This window comes from Narcine bancroftii, chromosome 4 (genome assembly GCF_036971445.1).
Source record: "Narcine bancroftii isolate sNarBan1 chromosome 4, sNarBan1.hap1, whole genome shotgun sequence".
Lineage (NCBI taxonomy): Eukaryota > Metazoa > Chordata > Chondrichthyes > Torpediniformes > Narcinidae > Narcine > Narcine bancroftii.
The window spans coordinates 63,256,817-63,276,488 of NC_091472.1; the positions used below are offsets into that span (position 1 = coordinate 63,256,817).

Below are 19,672 nucleotides of genomic sequence, written 5' to 3' on the forward strand. Positions count from 1 at the left end.
AACAAGCTGTAAACCCAAACAAAAATGGGAACAAGATCTAAACATAAAGATAAAGAATGAAACATGGGAAAAGCTATGCTCCGGAACTATGAGAAATACAATAAACACGAGGTTACGCATGATACACTATAATTGGTTACACAGGCTATACACCATGCCCCAAAAGTTAAATAAATGGGACCCAACAGTATCAGACAGATGTTTTCGCTGTAAGAAGGAAACGGGAACAACAGTACATGCAATTTGGGCTTGTGAGAAAGTGGAAAAGTTTTGGGAAGATCTAAACCAGGTATTAAATAAAATCACAAAAAGTAACATACCAAAAAATCCAGAGATCTTTCTTCTAAGTAATATAAGAAGTAAAGAACTTGGACTTGATTTGGATGGAGCACAAATAAGATTTATTATGATAGCCTTAGCTGCAGCAAAAAAATGTATTATGTCAACCTGGAAATTAGAATACAGCAATGGTACATAGAAATGAATTCCATTGGAAAAAAATAACATATAATTTAAGAAATAACATCATAGTATTCGAACAAATTTGGGAACCGTACATGGAACACAATAGAGAAGTCCTACCACAGACCTCCACCGCCTAAAATGACAGGGGAAGACGAAATGAACTGACCCAGTATGTAAAAGTAGAAGACACAAATTTCTTTTTATTTTCATTGAGTGATGACATTGTTTAATGGGTTTAATGTGTCGTATATGTTGAATGTTGAGTGAGTGGGGAGGGGGGTGAAGGAAGGAGGGGAGGGAGGGAAGGGAGGGGGGAAAAGGGGAGAAAATGACACTGCGTATATTCAAGAGGGAAATGTTTGTGTGTATTTTGGTCAGTATGGTTCATAGTGTGAAAAATAAAAAATAAATAAAATGTCTACATGAACAATTTTCATTCTGGTCAGGTCTGGAATGTAATATTTAGTGTGACACTTCCTGATTACTTTTTTTTACATCAAAATGAGAGGTTTCTTGTGCAATATTCTAGAAAATGTCTACATGAACAATTTTCATTGAGGAAATGGTTAGATTCTAACTGAAAAAATAAGCACCATGGAGTAAAATTAGCGGTTTGATGTTTATGGAAGACAAAACAAAAAATATCACACCCTGCCCAGCCCATTATAAAACTCCACAATTGTTTGATCTATCTTCTAGTTGTTAGTAATTATAGAGCCCCAAGGTTCAAACATATTTATACTAAATTATAGTCTTATCAAGTTTAGCTCCAGAAGAAAATGAATCTTTACTTTATTGCTAACTCTCAGCCAGTGAAGCACACCTGGAAATGGCTTTGTTTTGGTATCAGATGAATAGAGGAATGATACTTGGTTACAATGGAGCTGACATCCAGGATAATACAACATTCTCCCTCCATTTTCCAAATAATCTCCAGAACTAAGTTTTCTCCCTAGGGATAAAAAAAATAGACATCAAGCTTGGTAAGAGGCCCTTTCGGCCCACAAGCCCATGCTGCCCAATTACACCCAATTAACTTAAAACCCCATATGCTTTTTTTGAATGGTAGGAGGAAACCAGAGCACCCAGAGGAAGCCAATGCAGACACAGGGAGAAGGTACAAACTCCTTACAGACACCGCAGGATTTGAACCCTGGTCCTGGTCGCTGGTGCTGTAACAGCATTGCGCTGATCACTACACTAACCATGCCGTATAAGGAATAAAGAATTCAATTTTTATACTTAAATCTATCTGCAGTGAAAAAGGTGTTACAATGTTTTACAGATGCTCACAAGCAATACAGATGTGGTACAAACAATCCATTTATTGGTTTTAAAATATCCAGTAGCACGTCTAAAATTACTTCTTTTGGCACAACCCAACAGAGTGGTTAAGTCTTTAACACAGTACAATTGTTTGATTTGACCTTTAACCCATGGATTATCATCGTATTGATTGTACATCGAACGGTAGTACTTTTGATGCCAGTATTTCATACATTGTAACAAATTCTGAGTAATTATAAAAACCAAATAAAGATAATGGAATTTAATAAAAAGATTGAAAATGCCAAGCCATTAAAATCATCAAAACCAGTGTTGCGTGATGAACCTTCAGCAGTTTGGTAAAACAAATGACTGAAATGTATTTCTTGAAAGCATAAACCATAGAGCATGTGGAAAAGCAAGTGATCTGAAGACAGAACCACTAGAAGTTCACGCCAATACAAATATAGCTCAACAAATATCAATAACACCACGTCTTTAAAGATTACATTCTGTACAAATGTGTTATTTCATCTCCTGTTTGTACAGTTTTTACATTTCTTTTACAGCCCTAAAAAAGTTATTAAATCTGTGTCAATTAAATAGCCAGGAGTGGTCTTGAGAGCAGTCAAGAAATTAGGATGTTTTGAGCAAAAACTGTACAAGAATTTTACAAATTCAACAGAGTGATTTGTGCTTAATAACAATTTCTGTAAATCAGCCAAAAAAAACTATTGTCTTTATATTATAAACAAAGTCAAAATTCTACGAAACACATTTTTATACACACACATTTTCAGCTATGTTGTAAATTATTTACTTGGATTGAAAAGGATCTCCATATTCTTAAAGACACAAAATATTATTATTAGTATTTGCAGCTTTTCAGGTCTTCAAAGATTTATACGCTTCATGGGATTCTCAGGCATATGTACAAATGTTCTCTATTGTTCAATAGTGGTAGCATCAAAACTCCCTTCCAATGGTGTAAATAGAACTAGAGCCTAGAGAAAAAGAAAAAAAATACATTGAGATCTGAACTGATTTGTTTCTACATATCAAAGTCACCCACCAGATTAAATTTAGCATGCTTCAATTTTAACTCTTTTTCTCTGGCCTTACTTTTTCCACACTACATATTGATCTCTGCAATTAATATTTGATCTCATAATTGAAATAGATCGATGCATTTCACAATACATACACCTGTACATACTAGAAATGACAGTGACATCAAAATAGAACTGACCAGGAAGGCTCCAACAAGAGTGAGGATTAAAGAGGGAAAGTGAAAATACGAAATTCTTCTGATTTACTGTCGCAATTCAAAATAGTTCACATTGCCTTCTCAGGGATTAACTGGGACAGGTAACAAATACCGGTCTCACCAACAAGGCCCACGTGTAAAATGAATAATATATTTTTAAATTTTGCTTTCTAGAAACTTGATAAAAAATTTAAGGAAACAAATACCACAATAATTGTTGAAATCTTGTATTTTCCTTCAAATAAATTTCTGCTTATCTTTAGAAAAAAACATTTAATTGTACAAATACATCATTTCCTGAAAGAGATGACAGAGATAGACTGAGTGGTGAAGAAAGCAGTTGGCAGGCTTACTTATATTGGTCAGGGGACTGCAGGAATTGGTATGTCATTTTACAGCTGTACAGGATGTTAAGTGATGTCACACTTGGAGTCTATGTGCAGCTGTAGAAGGGTGGCATTAAACTAGAAAGAGTACAGAAAAGATTCACAAGGGTGTTGCTGGGATTGGAGGGCCTGAGTTTCAAGGAGAGGCTGCACAGGTTGGGGTTTTTTGTCCCTGGAGCATAGGAGGCTGAGAGGTGACCTTATGGAGGTATACAGGATCATGAGGAACATTCCAGGGTGAATGGTCAGAATCTTTATCTCGGGGTAGGGCAAACTAAAACTACTGACCATAGGTTTAAAGTGAACAGAAAAAGATTTAAAAGAGACCTGATTGGCAACCTTTTCACCCAGGATATATAGGATGAAGTGCCAGTGGAAGAGGTAGATCTGGGTACTACTGTGATGTTTGAAAGACATTTAGACAGTCACTTGGATTCAAAACATTTGGAGGGATATGAACCAAATGCTAGCAAATGGTCAAGCTTGCATAGACAACTTGATCAGATTGGACATGTTGGCCCAAAAGGTCTGCTTTTAAATTCTGAATAGAGCTATGGCTCTTGAGTTCTGCTTGAGGCATAATTTAATGGCTATTTGGTGACCAGTTTATTTCATGGAGTGGGTTTTGTAATATCTCAAAAGAGTAGAGAGAAATGAGGAATCATGAGGCACAAGGAAAACTTCATACTGAGGTCGATTCAAAGGACTAAAATAAAAAAAAGGATAAAAAATATTTGAAACAGAAGAACAAAGTGGTTAGAAATGAAGGTGAAGAACTTGATTGCAAGGATTTGCTGATAGCAAAGAGCAACAAAATTATAGGTGAATATGGAGGTAGAATTAAGAGGAGAGTACCTAAAACAGCATTGTAGTAATCAAGTCCGGACTGATTGGAGGTCTATAGGTGCAATGGAGGGAGACAGCAGAGCAGAGTGGGAAGGCATGAGAGAGATGAGCATGTCTTTAAGAGGTAACATTCAAAGACTGAGTTGGAACTAAGGTTTTGTAAGATGTGTATGGAAAGTCATGTCTATAAGGGATCAACTTTAGTACAAGGCAAAATATGTGTGAATTCAGAGACAAAAGTTATATTGGCTTGGAAAGTGATAACAGCATGTTGAAGTCAAAGACAGAAGGCAACAATGGGATCATTAAAAAGTGTGGATGAAGTTGATTTGTGTGATATTAGTAATGGTGCATCCATGTTTCATTTCCAAGTCTATTATGGTTAAGATGTAGTTCTAGCAATACCAGGAAGAATTTCCATGGGGTCCTAATGAACCAAACAGTTGATGAGAATTTGGAAGTCTATCACTAAGGATGATTCAATTTGGTATTTGTAGCTTTCTATTATCCAAAAGCACTAGAAAAGCAGAATCTGTGGATGTTATCGAGGACCAATAATAAAGACAGGAAAAACAATAAAATAGCAAGATAAATTGAAAAGATGGGGGAAAATGGAACTGACATGCAATTGTCTTTATTTGGTCAACCATATCATTGCTAAATAAAAATAAATTTTACTTTTTATGTCTCCCTTTATAATTGAGATCATTGATCCAGGACAATCCCAGTGAATCAAATAACAGTTTTCATTGCATTTTTACCCCATCCATAAAAGGATGACCATAACTGGACATAATATTTCAATGTTTAACCAACTTCCTAACAGCCTTCAGCAGCACCAGAGTATTTTAAAGGATGAATAAAAGAGAATAGTAAAGTTTGTGGGGTGGGCAAAAGCACAGTCATCAATGATGCAATTAAAATTGGGGTATATGCAAGTGGCCACTAATGGATGTGCATAGATATCTGAGAGAGTAGGGTGGGGGAGGTTTGGCCAAGGTAAAGGAAGGATCTGAAATGAGGAATGTGGATGTGGCAATGGCACAACAGTAAAATGACTAGATACTGGCAATTTGGGGACCAAATTCCAGAAAGAGGTTCTGAAAAAAGACATCAGATTGTTGGGAAAAAAAAACATCTTGTTCATTAATGTCCTTCAGGGTAGGAGATTTGTGCAACTTCAACCCACCAATGTAGCTGACTCTTAAAAGTCATTGTATTCATGAGTAATTGAAGATGGGTAATAAATATTGGTTGCTAACAATGCCCAGCTCAATCAGAAATGAAGCACAAAAAATACAATTTAGGCAAGGCAAAACTGTCCATATATTTGTAATCATGCCCATTTTTCCTTCACATATTTCATATCCATGTGTCCATATTCACTGAATTCCAGGGCCATAGCCTCTTATCTGGTATTACACCAATTACTTTTAAAATTCTCCAGTTACTCCAACTGCATTGCTTTTATTTCTTCAAATAATCTTAAAAACTTCCCAGGAATATGTTGTATTAAAAATAATTATAATAAATGCATATTTTTCTCCATTTTCAAACAATGAATCTTACAGCCTCAATGACAACCTCCAGCCTGAAGCCTATGACAAGCACTTACTTATTTCATTGTCTCATTAAAAATCTCCGCCTGTTCATCTATCTTGTGATATCAACAGAATTACAAAAACGTTTTGTTCTGCTTTCATTGTTCATTTAAAAAAATTGCCCATTTAAGTTTTCAGATATTTTCTTGATTTCCAATATTATTTTTTCTACTTTATTTGCTAAATAATTTATTAATACCTAACATCTCTCTATTTATGTAATTTATATTCCTTTAGTGGAATATTCTCGATTTAAACATTTTCCACCTGCAATTTGAATACTTCTCATAAACAAAGTCTGGCTATTTTTTAATTTTATTGTGCATTCTAAATGAAAATCTTTATTTCATTTTAATTTGTTTTATTTTACCAATAAAGAGTCCTGAAACATAAGGACATAAGAATTGGGAGCTGCAGGTGGCTATCTAGCCTGTAGAGCCTGGTTCACCATTCAGTAAGCTCATGGGTGATCTGGCCATGGATTCAGCTCCATGTACCCGCCAATTCTACATAACCCTCAATTCCCCTATGATTCAAAAATGTATTTAACTGTGTCTTTAATACATTTAATGAGGCTGCTTGGGTAGTGAGTAGTCTCTTCGAAATGTACTCCCCAAATCTTGAGGCAATGTCCCTTCGTTTTTGTCCCATCTGTCAATGGAAACAACTTTTCTGCTTCTAACATTAATTCTTTTCAAAATTTTATACATTTTTAGAATATTCCCCTTCTAAACTTCAATGAGTATAGTCCTTATTAGTCAAATAAGCTAACCCCCTCATTTCTGGAATCAAGCTGATGTACCTTCTTTTCACTGCTTTCAAAGAAAGTTCTTCCCTTCTCAAGTAAAGAGACAAGAACTGCACACAGTACAGCAGCAGAATCTCTGTGTTGTACTTTTTACATTTCTTTTAGTACTCTGGGATGGATTCCATCATTAGGACATTAGGACCATTAGTCTGCCCAGCACTAATTTTTTAATGATAGCAATTGATGAGATCCTCACCCGCAATTTCCTCCTTAAAACTACTGTTGGGCATGTTACCTGCATTTTCCACTGTGAAGACAGACCCAAAATACTTGTTTAAGGCTTCGGCCATTTCTGCATTACCCAAGACAATTCTTCTATTTTTAATGGAACCCAGTTATATTACGGTCATCTCTAACTTTTTGATTCTCACTTTAGTATTTAGAATCAGGTCAATGACGTTTCCATCTTTGCAAAAGTCCAACAAACTTCTGACAAATTTTCTTTCTTCACAACTGAATATATTCTGTGTTAATTTACTTATGAATGGAAATCAACAATTATGACGTTAACTCTAAGTCTGACTGTGAACTGTATGAGCGCTAAGGCAATTACTGCTAGTGGCGAATCTCTCTGCCTGCAGCAGGCAAAAAGAAATTTCATGTAATATAAACTGTTTTATTACTATGATAATAAATTGAATCTTGATCTTGATCTAATTTGTCTTCCCATGCAACATATGGTTCAACCATTGCAACTTATCAGAAAATATTTTAATGGTGTCACATATTTCAGGTTTTCTAGAAACCAGAACTTTAAGCCTTTTTAGTCCTTTTGAGAAGAATGAGAGGTAGCCTAAACAAATTCTGGCAATATTTTACAGATGCTTCAGACAAGCAATTGAAGATTATGAGAATACAATCTTGAAAATACCAATATTTAACAGCATCTAGTTAATTTACACTTCTAGTAATTTCTTCAGGCCTATCTCAGCTCACATGTTGGTTTTACAATATTAGATTTAGTCCTTTTAATGAAGTTAAAAGCTACTAAATCTTATTTAGTTAACTGAAGATCTTTTCAATGAAAATGATTTTTTTTTCTCCCTATATTTTCACTCCCTAAAAGTGCACTTCCCCTCTTCTTTAATCTTGGACATTGTAAAGAAACACAATGCACATTATTCCAGGTCTAGGAGAATGAATCAAAAGGATGAAAAATATTCTCCCATTAAAAATGAGAGCAATTAATCACCTACTTGGAGAGAATCCGGAGTAATCAGTATGAGGTGAAAAGAGAAAAATCAGGAAAAAAAAATGAAAATAAGATACAAATTGAAAATATGGAATCAAGTGACATGTATGGATCTTGCTTTCATCCATTGCCTTTTGTTATAAATGTCCAAGACTCTTCAACATAAGTAAATTATTTGACTAAACAAATAAAGTTTAACAATTGAATTAAGAATTGCAGTAGCTAAAACTAAAAAGCTCAAATTTTGTTAATTTCACCATACAGATTCACTATTCAAATTCTGTTACTCTCAGGACCAAGACCATGCTGGATTTCAGATTTCCCCAGATTTTGGATAATGCAAAAATGAAAGTTATGGAAGATAAATCTGCTATCCTTTCCATTATTTACTTCCAAAGTAATGAGAGGTGGTTTGGGCTATGATTGTTCTTGTCAGAGGAGTGAAAACTAATGTGCCACCATCAAGGAAGCTGTGATGTCCGAGAACTACCATGAAGATGCAGGCTCAGAACTGTTTGACTTTCAGACGATTCCAGATTTCCAACAGCCAGTACACGGACAGTGTATCTCTAAAAATGCACTTGAAACCAACTGTTGCTCCAGGTGTATTTTAGTACCTCCCCCCAGCCTCTCCCCCCACCACCCCTACCCACCAAAAGATGTGTAAAACACAGAAATATAATTGTTGAAAATTTTTTACTGTAGTTCAGCAGCAAACTCGGTGACGATGGCTCGGCATGATAAATATTTTGTTTTGTTAGTATTTGATTTCAATAATTGTACCTTTTCAGGTATAATAGCATGGTGACACAAGGAGGTCTGTAAGAATCACTAATTGATCATCTGTGAACTGTTGCTTATGTTCTTGCCAGTTATCGTGGTGAGTTCTTCGAAAATTCGATAATGTTTTTTTCACGGTCATCTGTGAAAATAAAAAGGGAATGTTAGTGGAATACAAGTAAAAGAAATATGCTGTAATTGAGAAACAATAATGGGCCAGAATCTGCCAACATGATATCTGCAAATCATTCCCAGTTCTGTCATTTTGTTCTGCTTCAATAGCTTGATCCCCAAAATAGGAACTGATCTTCAACCTCTCAGTAATTCATTTCCACATCAATTCCCCACACCATTGCTCTCTATTTAAATATCCCCTGAAAAAGGTAATAATTATTAATGGTTTTCAAATATTTTCCTTCACTTTAAAAATAAACATTTATAATTGTAACATTAAAACTGTTGTCTTTCTTGGATAGCATTGTGAGATATTAGTTATAGCACTGCAGCATTCCAGCTTGAAGGATCTGTGTTTGACCCTGATCTTAGGAATTCATTATTTTCTCCATAACCATTTGGAACATAATAGCAGGTTAACTGCTAATTGCAAATTACTCCTTAGTGTAAATTATTAGCAAGAAGAATCAAAGAGCTGATGCCAGTGTGTGAAAGAGAATAAATTACAAGGGTACAAGAAAATAAGGAGCAGGGGAAAGGGACAAATGGGATCCAGATTTGAACTTTCTGTGCCAAATATCTTCCAACTTTGTTGCAAGATGATGAATTCCTCTTGGAGATTTTTGTAAATGTCAGATATTATCTTTCACATTACTCTTGTTATTTCTCTTTTATTTTTCAAAATCTCATTCTTGCTCTCCCCCCTTTTATAAGCAACACAATTTAACATTTATTTCACCCAGTTTAATTCACCTTCCACCGCAGTAACTGCTGTATTTTTCAAACTGCAAATTTCATTTGTGAAGGAAATGTACTATATGCCTTGTTGTTCACCAAAGTTCTAGATCCCTTTGATCTTAATGCACTTATCAATATGTACATACAATAATTTATAGGGCAATTTGTTTTAGAATCTAGTACATTGCATCACAGAACAGACCCTTCAGCCTTATATATTCTCACCAAAAAAAAATTAAACCCATCCTATTTTGTTACCCTAATTTTTTTCATTCATCCATGTGCCTAAGAATATCTTAAATGTCCCTTATGTTTCAGCCTCCACCATCACCCCTGGCAAGCCATTCTAGGCACCCACAACTCCCTGTGTAAAAAAAAACTTATCCTTGATGTCTCACCTAAACTTTCCTCCCTTTGTATGTATATCCTCTGGTGTTTGCTACTCCTGCCTTGGGAAAAAGACACTAGCTGTTTACCTTATCTATGTCTCTACGAATCTTGTATACCTCCATTAAGTAACCTCTCATCCTTCTTTGTTCCAAAGAGACAAGACCCAACTCTGCTAACCTTTAAAAAAATTTTTTTAAATTTAGACACAGCACAGTAACAGGCCATTTCAGCCCATGAGATTGTGCCAACCAATTTTAAACCTCATTAACCTACATCCCCTGGTAATTTTGAATGGTGGGAAAAAAACCAGGGCTCCTGGAGAAAACCCACACAGACATGTAGAGAAGGTACAGACATCCTACAGACAGCGTGGAGGAAAAAACTTTTGTCAAATTTTGACTTAATGACCGGAATGCTACAATGCCTCCTTCCAGATGGCAGGAGGGAGAACAGTTTACGTGAGGGGTGTGTGGAGATCTTCAGAATGTTTATTGCCTTTCACCTGTATCATGGTAGGAAGAGAGCCCTCATTGATCTTATCCACTGATGTAACTATCCTCTGCAGGATCTTGTGGTCTGAGAAGGTACAGCTTCCAAACCAGGCAGTGATACAGTTGCATAGGATGCTCTCAATACATCCTCTAAAGAATGTAGAGAGGATGAAGGGTGGGAAATGAACTTTCTTCAGCCTTCGCAGGAAGTAGAGGCGCTGCTGGGCTTTCTTGGTTATGGAGTTGGTGTTAAGGAACCAGGTGAGATTCTCCTCAAGTGCACTCCAAGGAACTTGATACCCTTGTCGACCTCAATAGTGGAGCCATCAATGGTCAGCAGAGCATGTCCCCCATCCCCCCCCAGCCTCCTGAAGTCGACAACCATCTCTTTTGTTTTTTTTTTAAAAGATGTTCAGATACAGGTTGTTGGTTCTGCACCAGTCCGTTATCGTTGCACCTCATCTCTGTATGTTGAATCATCATTCTTACTGATCAGACCCACCACAGTCATGTCATCAGTAAACTTGATGATGTGGTTCGAGCTGTTTTTAGCTGCACTGTCATGGGTCTGCAGAGTGGTCTAAGCACAGAGCCCTAGGGGGCCCCCAAGCTCAATGTGATGGTTTTGGAGGTGCTGTTACTGATCCGAACTGCCTCAAGAATTCAATTGCAAAGGGAAGTGTTTAGACCCAGCCGGGTCAACTTCCTTATCAGGTACTGTGGTATGATTGTGTTGAATGCAGAGCTGAAGTCAATAAACAGCAATTGAACAAACTAATCCTTGTTTTCAAGATGGTGAGGGCTAATTGGAGGGTGGTGGCGACGGCATCATCTGTGGAGCAGTTGGGTCTGTATGCGAACTGCAGGGGGGGTGGTCTAGTAATGTGGGCATCAGGAGCTCGATGTGCCCCATGACAAGCCTCTCGAAGCCCTTCATTGAGGCAGGTCACAGATGGCACAGGGACAATGGTGGTGGCTTTGAAGCACGTTGGGACCACAGTGCTTCTCAGGGAGATGTTAAAGATGTCAGTGAGAATATCAATTAGCTGAGCAGCACATTCCCTGAGCACTCTGCCAGGAATATTATCTGGTCCAGCAGCTTTCTGTGGGTTGATCTTGCTTAGCTCTCTCTTCATGTCGGCCACTGCAAGACACAGCACTTGGTCACTTGGAGAATGTGGGACAACACTATAGGTGGAACATCAAGCAGGCTGATGACATCATGGGGCAGGACTTTGCATCCGGGAGAGTTATGCTTCTGGTGTGCTCAGGAGCAGCAGGTGATGCCTGCGCATGTAGATATTCACCAAGGAGAAATTAGAATAAAGCTACTCCGAGCTCAAGGTGGTTTTATTACAAACGTGTTTGAACCCAACGCGACAGAGGAGAGGCTGTCTTCTTCGCTGCAACAGCGTTTTTTGCCTTGAGGCGCGTGTATAAGTTGTTCAGTGCGTCTGGGAGGTAGGCATCACCAGCACAGGCAGATGGTATAGTCTTGTGGTTTGTGATGTCTCGGATGCCCTTCCACATGTGATGCATCCACTTTCCCATTCTTTCTGCTTTTATCCTTGTCCATAGCTATGGTAAAGCTCAGGGAGTTGAGCTCACTCACCAAAATGCTCCCCCACCAAGAGGTCTGTCACCTGATCAGATTTATTACACAGCACTTGATCGAGTATAGCCTTTCCTCTAGTTGGCTGATTCACAGACAGTGTCAGGAACCTTTCTTGGACACTTGACAAATTCTTCCCCATCTATCCCTCTTGCAGTTAGGAGGTGCCAGTCAGTATTTGGGAAGTTTAAGTCTCCTATAATAACAACCCAGTAATTCCTGCACCATTCCAAAATCCACCTGCTTACCTGTTCTTCAGTGTTCTGAGGGCTATTTGGGGGCCTACAGACTACTCCCAGTACAGTGATTATCTGTAGACTAACACAGTACTTTGGATTTCCCCTTTAAGCATTTTTGAAATTTAATCCTGAGTTTTAAATTTGTAACTTTAGCAAAAGAATTGTCAAGATTTGTAATCTCATGTTTCTTTCCCAACGTAAAAATTACATCTTAATTTGACATGTTCCTTTAAAATTGGCTTTTTCTAAGTTTACACCATATGCCATAATTTGATGCCATCATTACACAGTCTAAGATGACCCCTATACTTTACAGTGAAACGCGAACTGCAAATTCAGGGAGAACAGCAAAATCTGACTCAGACTAATTCAACTCTGTTGTGAAATTCATCCAAATCAAAATATCTTTAATTTCTATGAAATTCCTGCACAACTCCTTTATTTGGCAGCATGATTGGAGATGTGCAGTTGTAGTTCTCACACAAAATTAAACAAAGGAAATTATTGATTGAGTCATTTTCATTTCTGACCAAATTAATTCCCAATTCTACCAAAGTTTTCTTTCTTTTCTTTTTTAAATATTTTTATTGAGTTAACATAAAAATGACAATTACATAGTGATCAATTTGTATACAAGTAAACACACAAAGAAAAAATATATATAATGAAAAAGAAAAGATGTAAAACTACATCAATAGTTACTTGTATTACCTCAAACTATTGATAAGAATAATGTATGCAACTACATCAGACCAATTTGTTGAAATAATTTGATAAAATAATAACAGAAGAGAAAAAAGAAGAGAGAAAAAGCTAAAAACGACAGATTATTGATTTTTTTTCCATTACTAAAACAATAATAATAAGGAATCACTGGCAACCCCCAGGGAACAGGCAAAGAATCACTAGAACATACAGTAATTATTCATTCTTCCAATTATAAAAAAAATCTAAGAATGAGTCCCATAATTTCATAAATTGAAACTTTCTATCGTTAATAATTTTATCTTTAATATTATATCTGATTTTCTCTAAACTTAAATAGGATATTACATCATATAACCACTGTGTATGAGTAGGGGATGAATCTCCTTTCCATTTCAATAAAATAGCTTGTCTGGCTATCAATGTAGTAAAATCTAAGAATTTTTCCTGAGATGCTGATAAAGGTTTATCAGAGTCACGAGAAAAACCAGACAGAACAATTAACTGGCAGAATTCCAAATTAATCTTGAAAATTGTTGATCAGAGTTTGAAAAAGCTCTTTCCAGAATCTCTCTAAATTTGGGCATTCCCAAAACATTTGAATCAGAAAAGCTTCAAAAAATTTATATTTCTCACAAAATGGATCATTATCTGCATAGAAACAAGATAATTTAAGTTTGAACATATGAGTTCTGTGTACCATCTTAAATTGTATTAAGCAATGTCTTGTACAAAATGAGGAATCATTAATCAAACTGAGAGTACCAATCTTCATCTAAAAATGTTATGTTCAAGTCTCGTTCCCAATCCTTTTTGATCCCAGCCATGGGGACTAAGTTTAAGTCCAATAAATAATTAAAAATAGATACTATTAACCCACCATGAAAATAAAATTGTATATTAAAAAAGAGATCAAGAATCTTACTGTTAGAAATTTATGGAAAATCCGAAAGCTTGGACTGAACAAAACGCTTAAATTGTAAATATCTGAAAAAAATGTCTATTGGAAAGATTACATTTCGCTAATAATTGTTTGAAAGAGGCAACATTATTTCAAATAAAAAGATCCTTGAAACTTTGAATACTTTTTCTATGCCATTCCTTGAAACCTGAATCCAACAAAGACAGTTGAAATAGATGGTTATCTATAATTGGACTAGCCAGTGAAAAACCATTAATTCCAAAGAATTTTCTCAACTGAATCCAAATTCTCAGTCTATTTCTCATTAACAGATAATTTGTTAATTTGGAAAAGGAAAATGGTAAAAAGTCGAACTCTGGAGAACGTAGTTTCTCTAAGCATCAAGTTCTATTTACCTCTATAGGTTGTGGATCATTCAGGTGACCACTGAGGTTCATCAGAAGCTGTGGCATCCAAATGGGCACTTCATATGGACTCGATAAAATGCAGGCACTTAGTCCTAATACTCCTGCATGTCTCCGAACCAAATCTATGGAGGCCAATGAAAAGTATTGCAAATTTTATGTTAATATCTGTATTAAAAATAATCATGTGGCAGCTTTCAATGCTTGTTCACTCATTACAGTGTGACCTTTTATTATAACAAAGAAACTTGGATTCTTTTGTATTAATTATATTTTATTAACAACTCATGACCTTGTGGGGCATCCATTTTGCATCTAACCCGAGGTGGGACATCCATCGCTGACCCCCTCTAGTAGTCAGGAGGATCGCTAACTCCCAATCATCACATCCCCTTTCCTTAAAACGTTCAATATATGGTAATACAGTATTCATGTCAATTTAATGTTAAACACAAATATAAACACTAACACTAACAAACTTTTTAACTGTGCAATCCTTTTTCTTTTAAATATTCAGCCTGTCAGGAGCTTTGATAACACATGTGGATCTTCTCAACACAGGTGCATCTTTCAGCTCTGCTGGTGCACTACTGCCTAGCACTGGTGTTGTTACCTCTTGCTGTACAGACTGGTCTTCTGCATTTGTCTGTTCTTACAATGTCATTTGCATTTTCAGCAGGCTATTTCAATTCCTCCTCAGTATTTGACCATCCCCTGTTCTGACAGTGGAGGATCTTGGATTTACTTCCTCTAGAACAGTGGCCTTCTTGTCCCAGGTGTTGGAATCTCCGATCTCACAGAGTCGCGTTGTACCAGTGGCCCTCAGCTTCTTGCTGACATCATAGTTTGTTTTTTGTCTCCTTTGCAGGCGCTTTTATTTCCATTTGATATCTCAGTTCTTGTTAGGGTCTGCAGAGTAGGGAAGTGTGCATAGCCTACATCTCATCAGGAGCTCAGCGGGTGACATGCCATGTTCAAGTGGTGAAGCTCGGTAACTCAATAGAGCTACATAAGGATCTGAGCCGCTGGCTTGTGCTTTCTTGAGCAGCTATCTAACTGTGAACTCCTTTCTCTGATTTAGCATTTTACTGTGGGATGCAGAGGATGTGAAGTCACATGCCAAAAATCATACTCTTCTGCAAAGTTCTGGAATTCTCTTCAACTGTAACAGGGTCCGTTGTCACTGTAGACAATTTAAGGAATTCCATATCTTGCAAAGATTGATTTCATATATTTGATCATGTAGGCAGCAGACATGTTGGGAAACAGTGTAATCTCAGGATAGTTTAATGGAGAGTCAATAAATTCAGATAATTCTTTCCATCCAGGTGGAACTGATCAGCCCAAACTTTCTGCCATGGCTGCTCTGGCAAGTCAGTTATAATCATGGGTTCCTTTGGCTACTTTGCATGATGTTTCAGACAGGTCTCACACCTGAGACCATTCTGTCCATGTCAGCATTTATCTCTGGCCAATAAACAGTAGTTCGAGCTCTCCTCTTGCATTTTTTCATTCTAAGGTGCCCCTCATGTAATCTTTTCAGCATATCTTGTTGCAGTGATTGAGGAATGATAGTCCTGCTCTGAGTAGAAGCCCATTGACAACACTCAGCTCAGTTCTGATGTTGTAGTATGGCTGACATTCACCTCTAGACCATCCTTCATTCAGATTCTTGATGATCTTCTGAAGAACTGTGTTCTTTTCTGTTTTGGCTGTGATCTGCTTGGATTTCATGCGGGAAGAGATTCAGTGATCAAATTCAGACGGACATTCACATCTGACTCTGTGGAACTCCCATGGTGTTTCACTCTGCGTCGTTTCCCTGGACAATGCATCAGCCAGCGCAATAATTTTCCCAGGTGTGTACACCATTTCAAAGTCATAACATTGTAGCTTCATCATCATTCTTTGGATTTGTGGCAGCATCTCACTGAGGTTTTTCTTGATTATGGCTATTAATAGCTTGTGGTCAGTCTCTGCCACAAATGTTGGTAGACCATACACATAACTGTGGAATTTATCAAGTCCATAGAGATTCAGATGTGGTCATCGTCCTTGATGGGTATGCAACTGGCCTCAATTTTTCTCCCACAGCCTGAAGTAGTATGGCACCTAATCCATCTTTTAAAGCCACCATAGATATTTTCATCCTTCTGGATGAGTCAAAGAATCTCAAAATCACGTTCTGTAGTTAGAATGGTCTTCAGCTGTACCCATTCTTCCTCTTGGTTGCCCGTCCACTTGAATTCACATTTGTCATGAAATCATTTCCTCAGGTATTTGCTCTGTTTAACTTTAATCCATACTTCTGGATGCATTGTAGCACTTTGATGAGCCTTTCAGTGTGTTGCTTTTGTGTGGATCCCCATAGGATGATGCCATCCATGTACACGCATACCCCATTTATGCTTTCTATAATGTGCTCCATTGTCCTGTGGAACACTTAAGAAGCTGAGGAAATTGCAAAAAGGCTTCCTTAAACAGGAGTATTGGCCAAACAGTTTATTAAATGTACAGTATTTTGTGCTGTCTTCATGCAGTTTTAATTGCCAGAAGCCCTGGGACGCATCCAATTTAGTGAAAAACTTTGCACTCGCAATTTCATCTTTGGTTGGAATCTGATAATGTTCCCTCTTTATATTGGCATTCAAGTCTTTTGGGTCCATGCACACACATGGATTTTGGCACACTACTGAATTCACCCATTCTGTGGGCTCCTCCACTTTCTTTATGACCCCCAGTGATGTCATTCAGTCAAGTTCCTACTTGAACTTTTCTTTTAGTGGTGCTGGAACCCCGCCTTGGGATATAGAGTACTGGCTGTATGTCCTCCTATAATTGTATGTTATAGGTGAATGGTTGAACACCAAACCCCTTGAAAATGTCTGGAAATTGATCCAGATTTCCTCTACACTGTTCAGTGCATTGGCGCTGTTAATGCGGTACACCATCTTTACTAGGCCTAAGTTGTCACATGCTTTGTCACCAAGCAGTAAGTCATGTCCATCTGGGACTACTACAAACATGAGGTGGTGTTCTTTACTTTGAATTTTCCCTTGTGTCTACATGTGCTTTCATGTCAATGTGCTGTCCATTGTAGGCCTTGATCCGAACAGAATTTGGATGGATGTGTGGCTTTATCTTCATTGTCCTGATGTCACGCTCATATATCAAATTGGCCTTTGAGCCTGTGTCCCAACTTGAAAGGAATATCTGCTGCCTTTGCATTCCATTACACAGTACACATGTCCTGCTCAACTCTGTTCATGCTTGGCTGTTCAGTGTCTGTTGGTTTGAAATCCTCCTGAGCTCCCATGCCCACGAAGAATGCATCACTGAGAGCAGTTTATTCTATAATGTGCACACTTAAACTTTTGTTTTGTTTCTCTTTGGGAAAACATTGCTTTGCATAGTGATTCTGTCCTTTGCACTTGTTACAGACTTTTCCATAGGCTACGAATTGTTTTGGTGCATGTTGAGTGCCACATCATTTACACTTCAATGTCTCCCCATCTTTTTGTTGTTTCCTATGTCTTGTTCTCAGTTTATGTGTACGTCCAAACACTGTGGTTAAGGCTGTGCCTTTGTTTTCACCAGCTCTTGCACTCTCAATGAATTTTTTCGCGTCCTGCAGAGCTAATTCACTGGCGTGGCATATGTTCACAGTTCTAGCTAAGGTAAGCTGTCTCTCGTAGCAACCTTTCTCTCACTTTCTTGTCAATAATTTCAAACACAATATGATCATGGATCATTGAATCTTGCAGCAATCCAAAATTGCATGCTCTTGCTTTCAATTCAAGTCCATTAAAAAAGTATCAAAGCTCTCTGCCTGCAGTTGCGTGTGACTGAAATGTACCTTTCAAATGTTTCATTTTTCTTTGGTGACCAGTGTTCATCAAACATCTTGATAACTTTGTCAAACTTGCCTTGGACATCTGCCTCAGCAAAAATAAACATATGAAAACCTCTGGTGCTTGAGGTCCCACCACGGTAAGTAGCAGTGCAATCTTCTGTACATCCAGTTTGCTATCGAGTCCAATGGCTTGCAGATACAGCATGAATCATTGTTTGAACAACTGCCACTGATGGTCAACATTCCCAGTCTAATTCAGTGTCACGCGGCTTCACGCTTTTCATGTCTCTTGCTGATATTGACTCCTAGTACCATGTGATGTTTCTTTTATTGTAATAAAGAAACTTGGGTTCTTTTATATTAATTATATTTTATTAACAATTCACAACCTTGTGGAGCATCCATTTTACATGTAATCCAAGGTGGAACATTTGTCTCCAACTCTATCGTGGCCAGAAGGAGCACAAAATCCCAATCACCACACAGTCCAGAAAAAAAGCTTAGAATCAAAATATTAATTACAGCACTGGCTGTAAATTTATTTATTTAATTAACATAATTGTCTTTACCTGCTGCAGGAATTGATTCTGTTACAGTGCCTGGGTCTCGCTTCCTCTTCTTTGGAAGTCGAGTTTTGCAAAGCTGCTCAAAGTGCATCTGCATGGCAGAATCCATCATCAAAAAGTTACACTGCAACAGGCCACTCAAGGTGATAGCAGCCATTTCTCTTGTCTGTAAGCAGTAAAAAGATAGAACATAGAACATTACAGCACATTTCACTTCTAAATTTCACACAGCATATTCATCACACTATTCTGCCTCATTCACGAACTCCCCTGCAGTATCACAGCAAAGCCCGGAATGACTAAAACAAAAACTACAGATGCTGGAAACTTGAGCAAATAATGTGATGCTGGTGGAACTCAGAAACCATCCTTAGGTAGAAAAGGTGAGTCAACATTTCAGGTCCGTCACAACACTTTCTCAAACTAAAGCAGGAGGAAGTTATAAATGGGGAAACAAGCTGAAGAGTGCTAAGTGGTGATGGAGTAATTGACAGATGGAGACAGGTAGAGGGAGAGATCAGTGGGAGGAACAAGAGTTAGAAAGAACAGAAGTAGGTAAAGAAGGAAACTGGAGTATTGGGAGAAAGGGATGGCATCCTTACAAGAGACAAAGTGGGAAGAGGTGCAGTCAAGTGGCTGTGGGAATCATGGATTGTTTGTCTCCAGAGATGGAGACAGAGAGAGGTCCAGGAAGGGGAGAAAGCTGTCAGGAACAGTCCAGGTAAATTTTGGTTGAGAGCAGAAGTCAATAAAATTGTCAAATTTCACATAGGTATAAGAGGAGCACCAACCTTGAGTCATCTTCGTAACAGAAAAATAATTGGGGAGTGGTGCACAAGTAGGATTGGAACAGGGATTGTTCCACATACCCATCAAAAAGACAGGCAAACCTGGTGCCCATACATATGCTCATGGCTACACTGGGATCTGAAGGAAATGGAGTTGAAAGAAAAGGGACTGGATGAGA

General features: G+C 37.6%; 1 protein-coding gene across 5 annotated transcripts in view; it reads right to left on the minus strand.

Moving 5' to 3' along the window:
• Positions 1-378: 378 nt before the first annotated feature.
• LOC138760627 (proteasome activator complex subunit 4-like) overlaps positions 379-19,672 on the minus strand; it is a 190,373-nt gene continuing 171,079 nt past the window's right edge. For 3 of the 5 annotated variants that reach the window (XM_069931418.1, XM_069931416.1, XM_069931417.1), the window contains 4 exons: positions 18,709-18,871; positions 14,278-14,411; positions 8,615-8,753; positions 1,771-2,735 (listed from right to left, as the gene is read on the minus strand). In XM_069931418.1, the coding sequence (XP_069787519.1) occupies positions 8,619-8,753; positions 14,278-14,411; positions 18,709-18,871 (432 nt within the window). In that variant the 3' untranslated portion in view covers positions 1,771-2,735; positions 8,615-8,618. Of the gene's footprint in view, positions 1,418-1,770; positions 2,736-8,614; positions 8,754-14,277; positions 14,412-18,708; positions 18,872-19,672 lie in introns of those variants that run through there. The other 2 variants (XR_011355761.1, XM_069931420.1) reach the window with 2 other exon arrangements.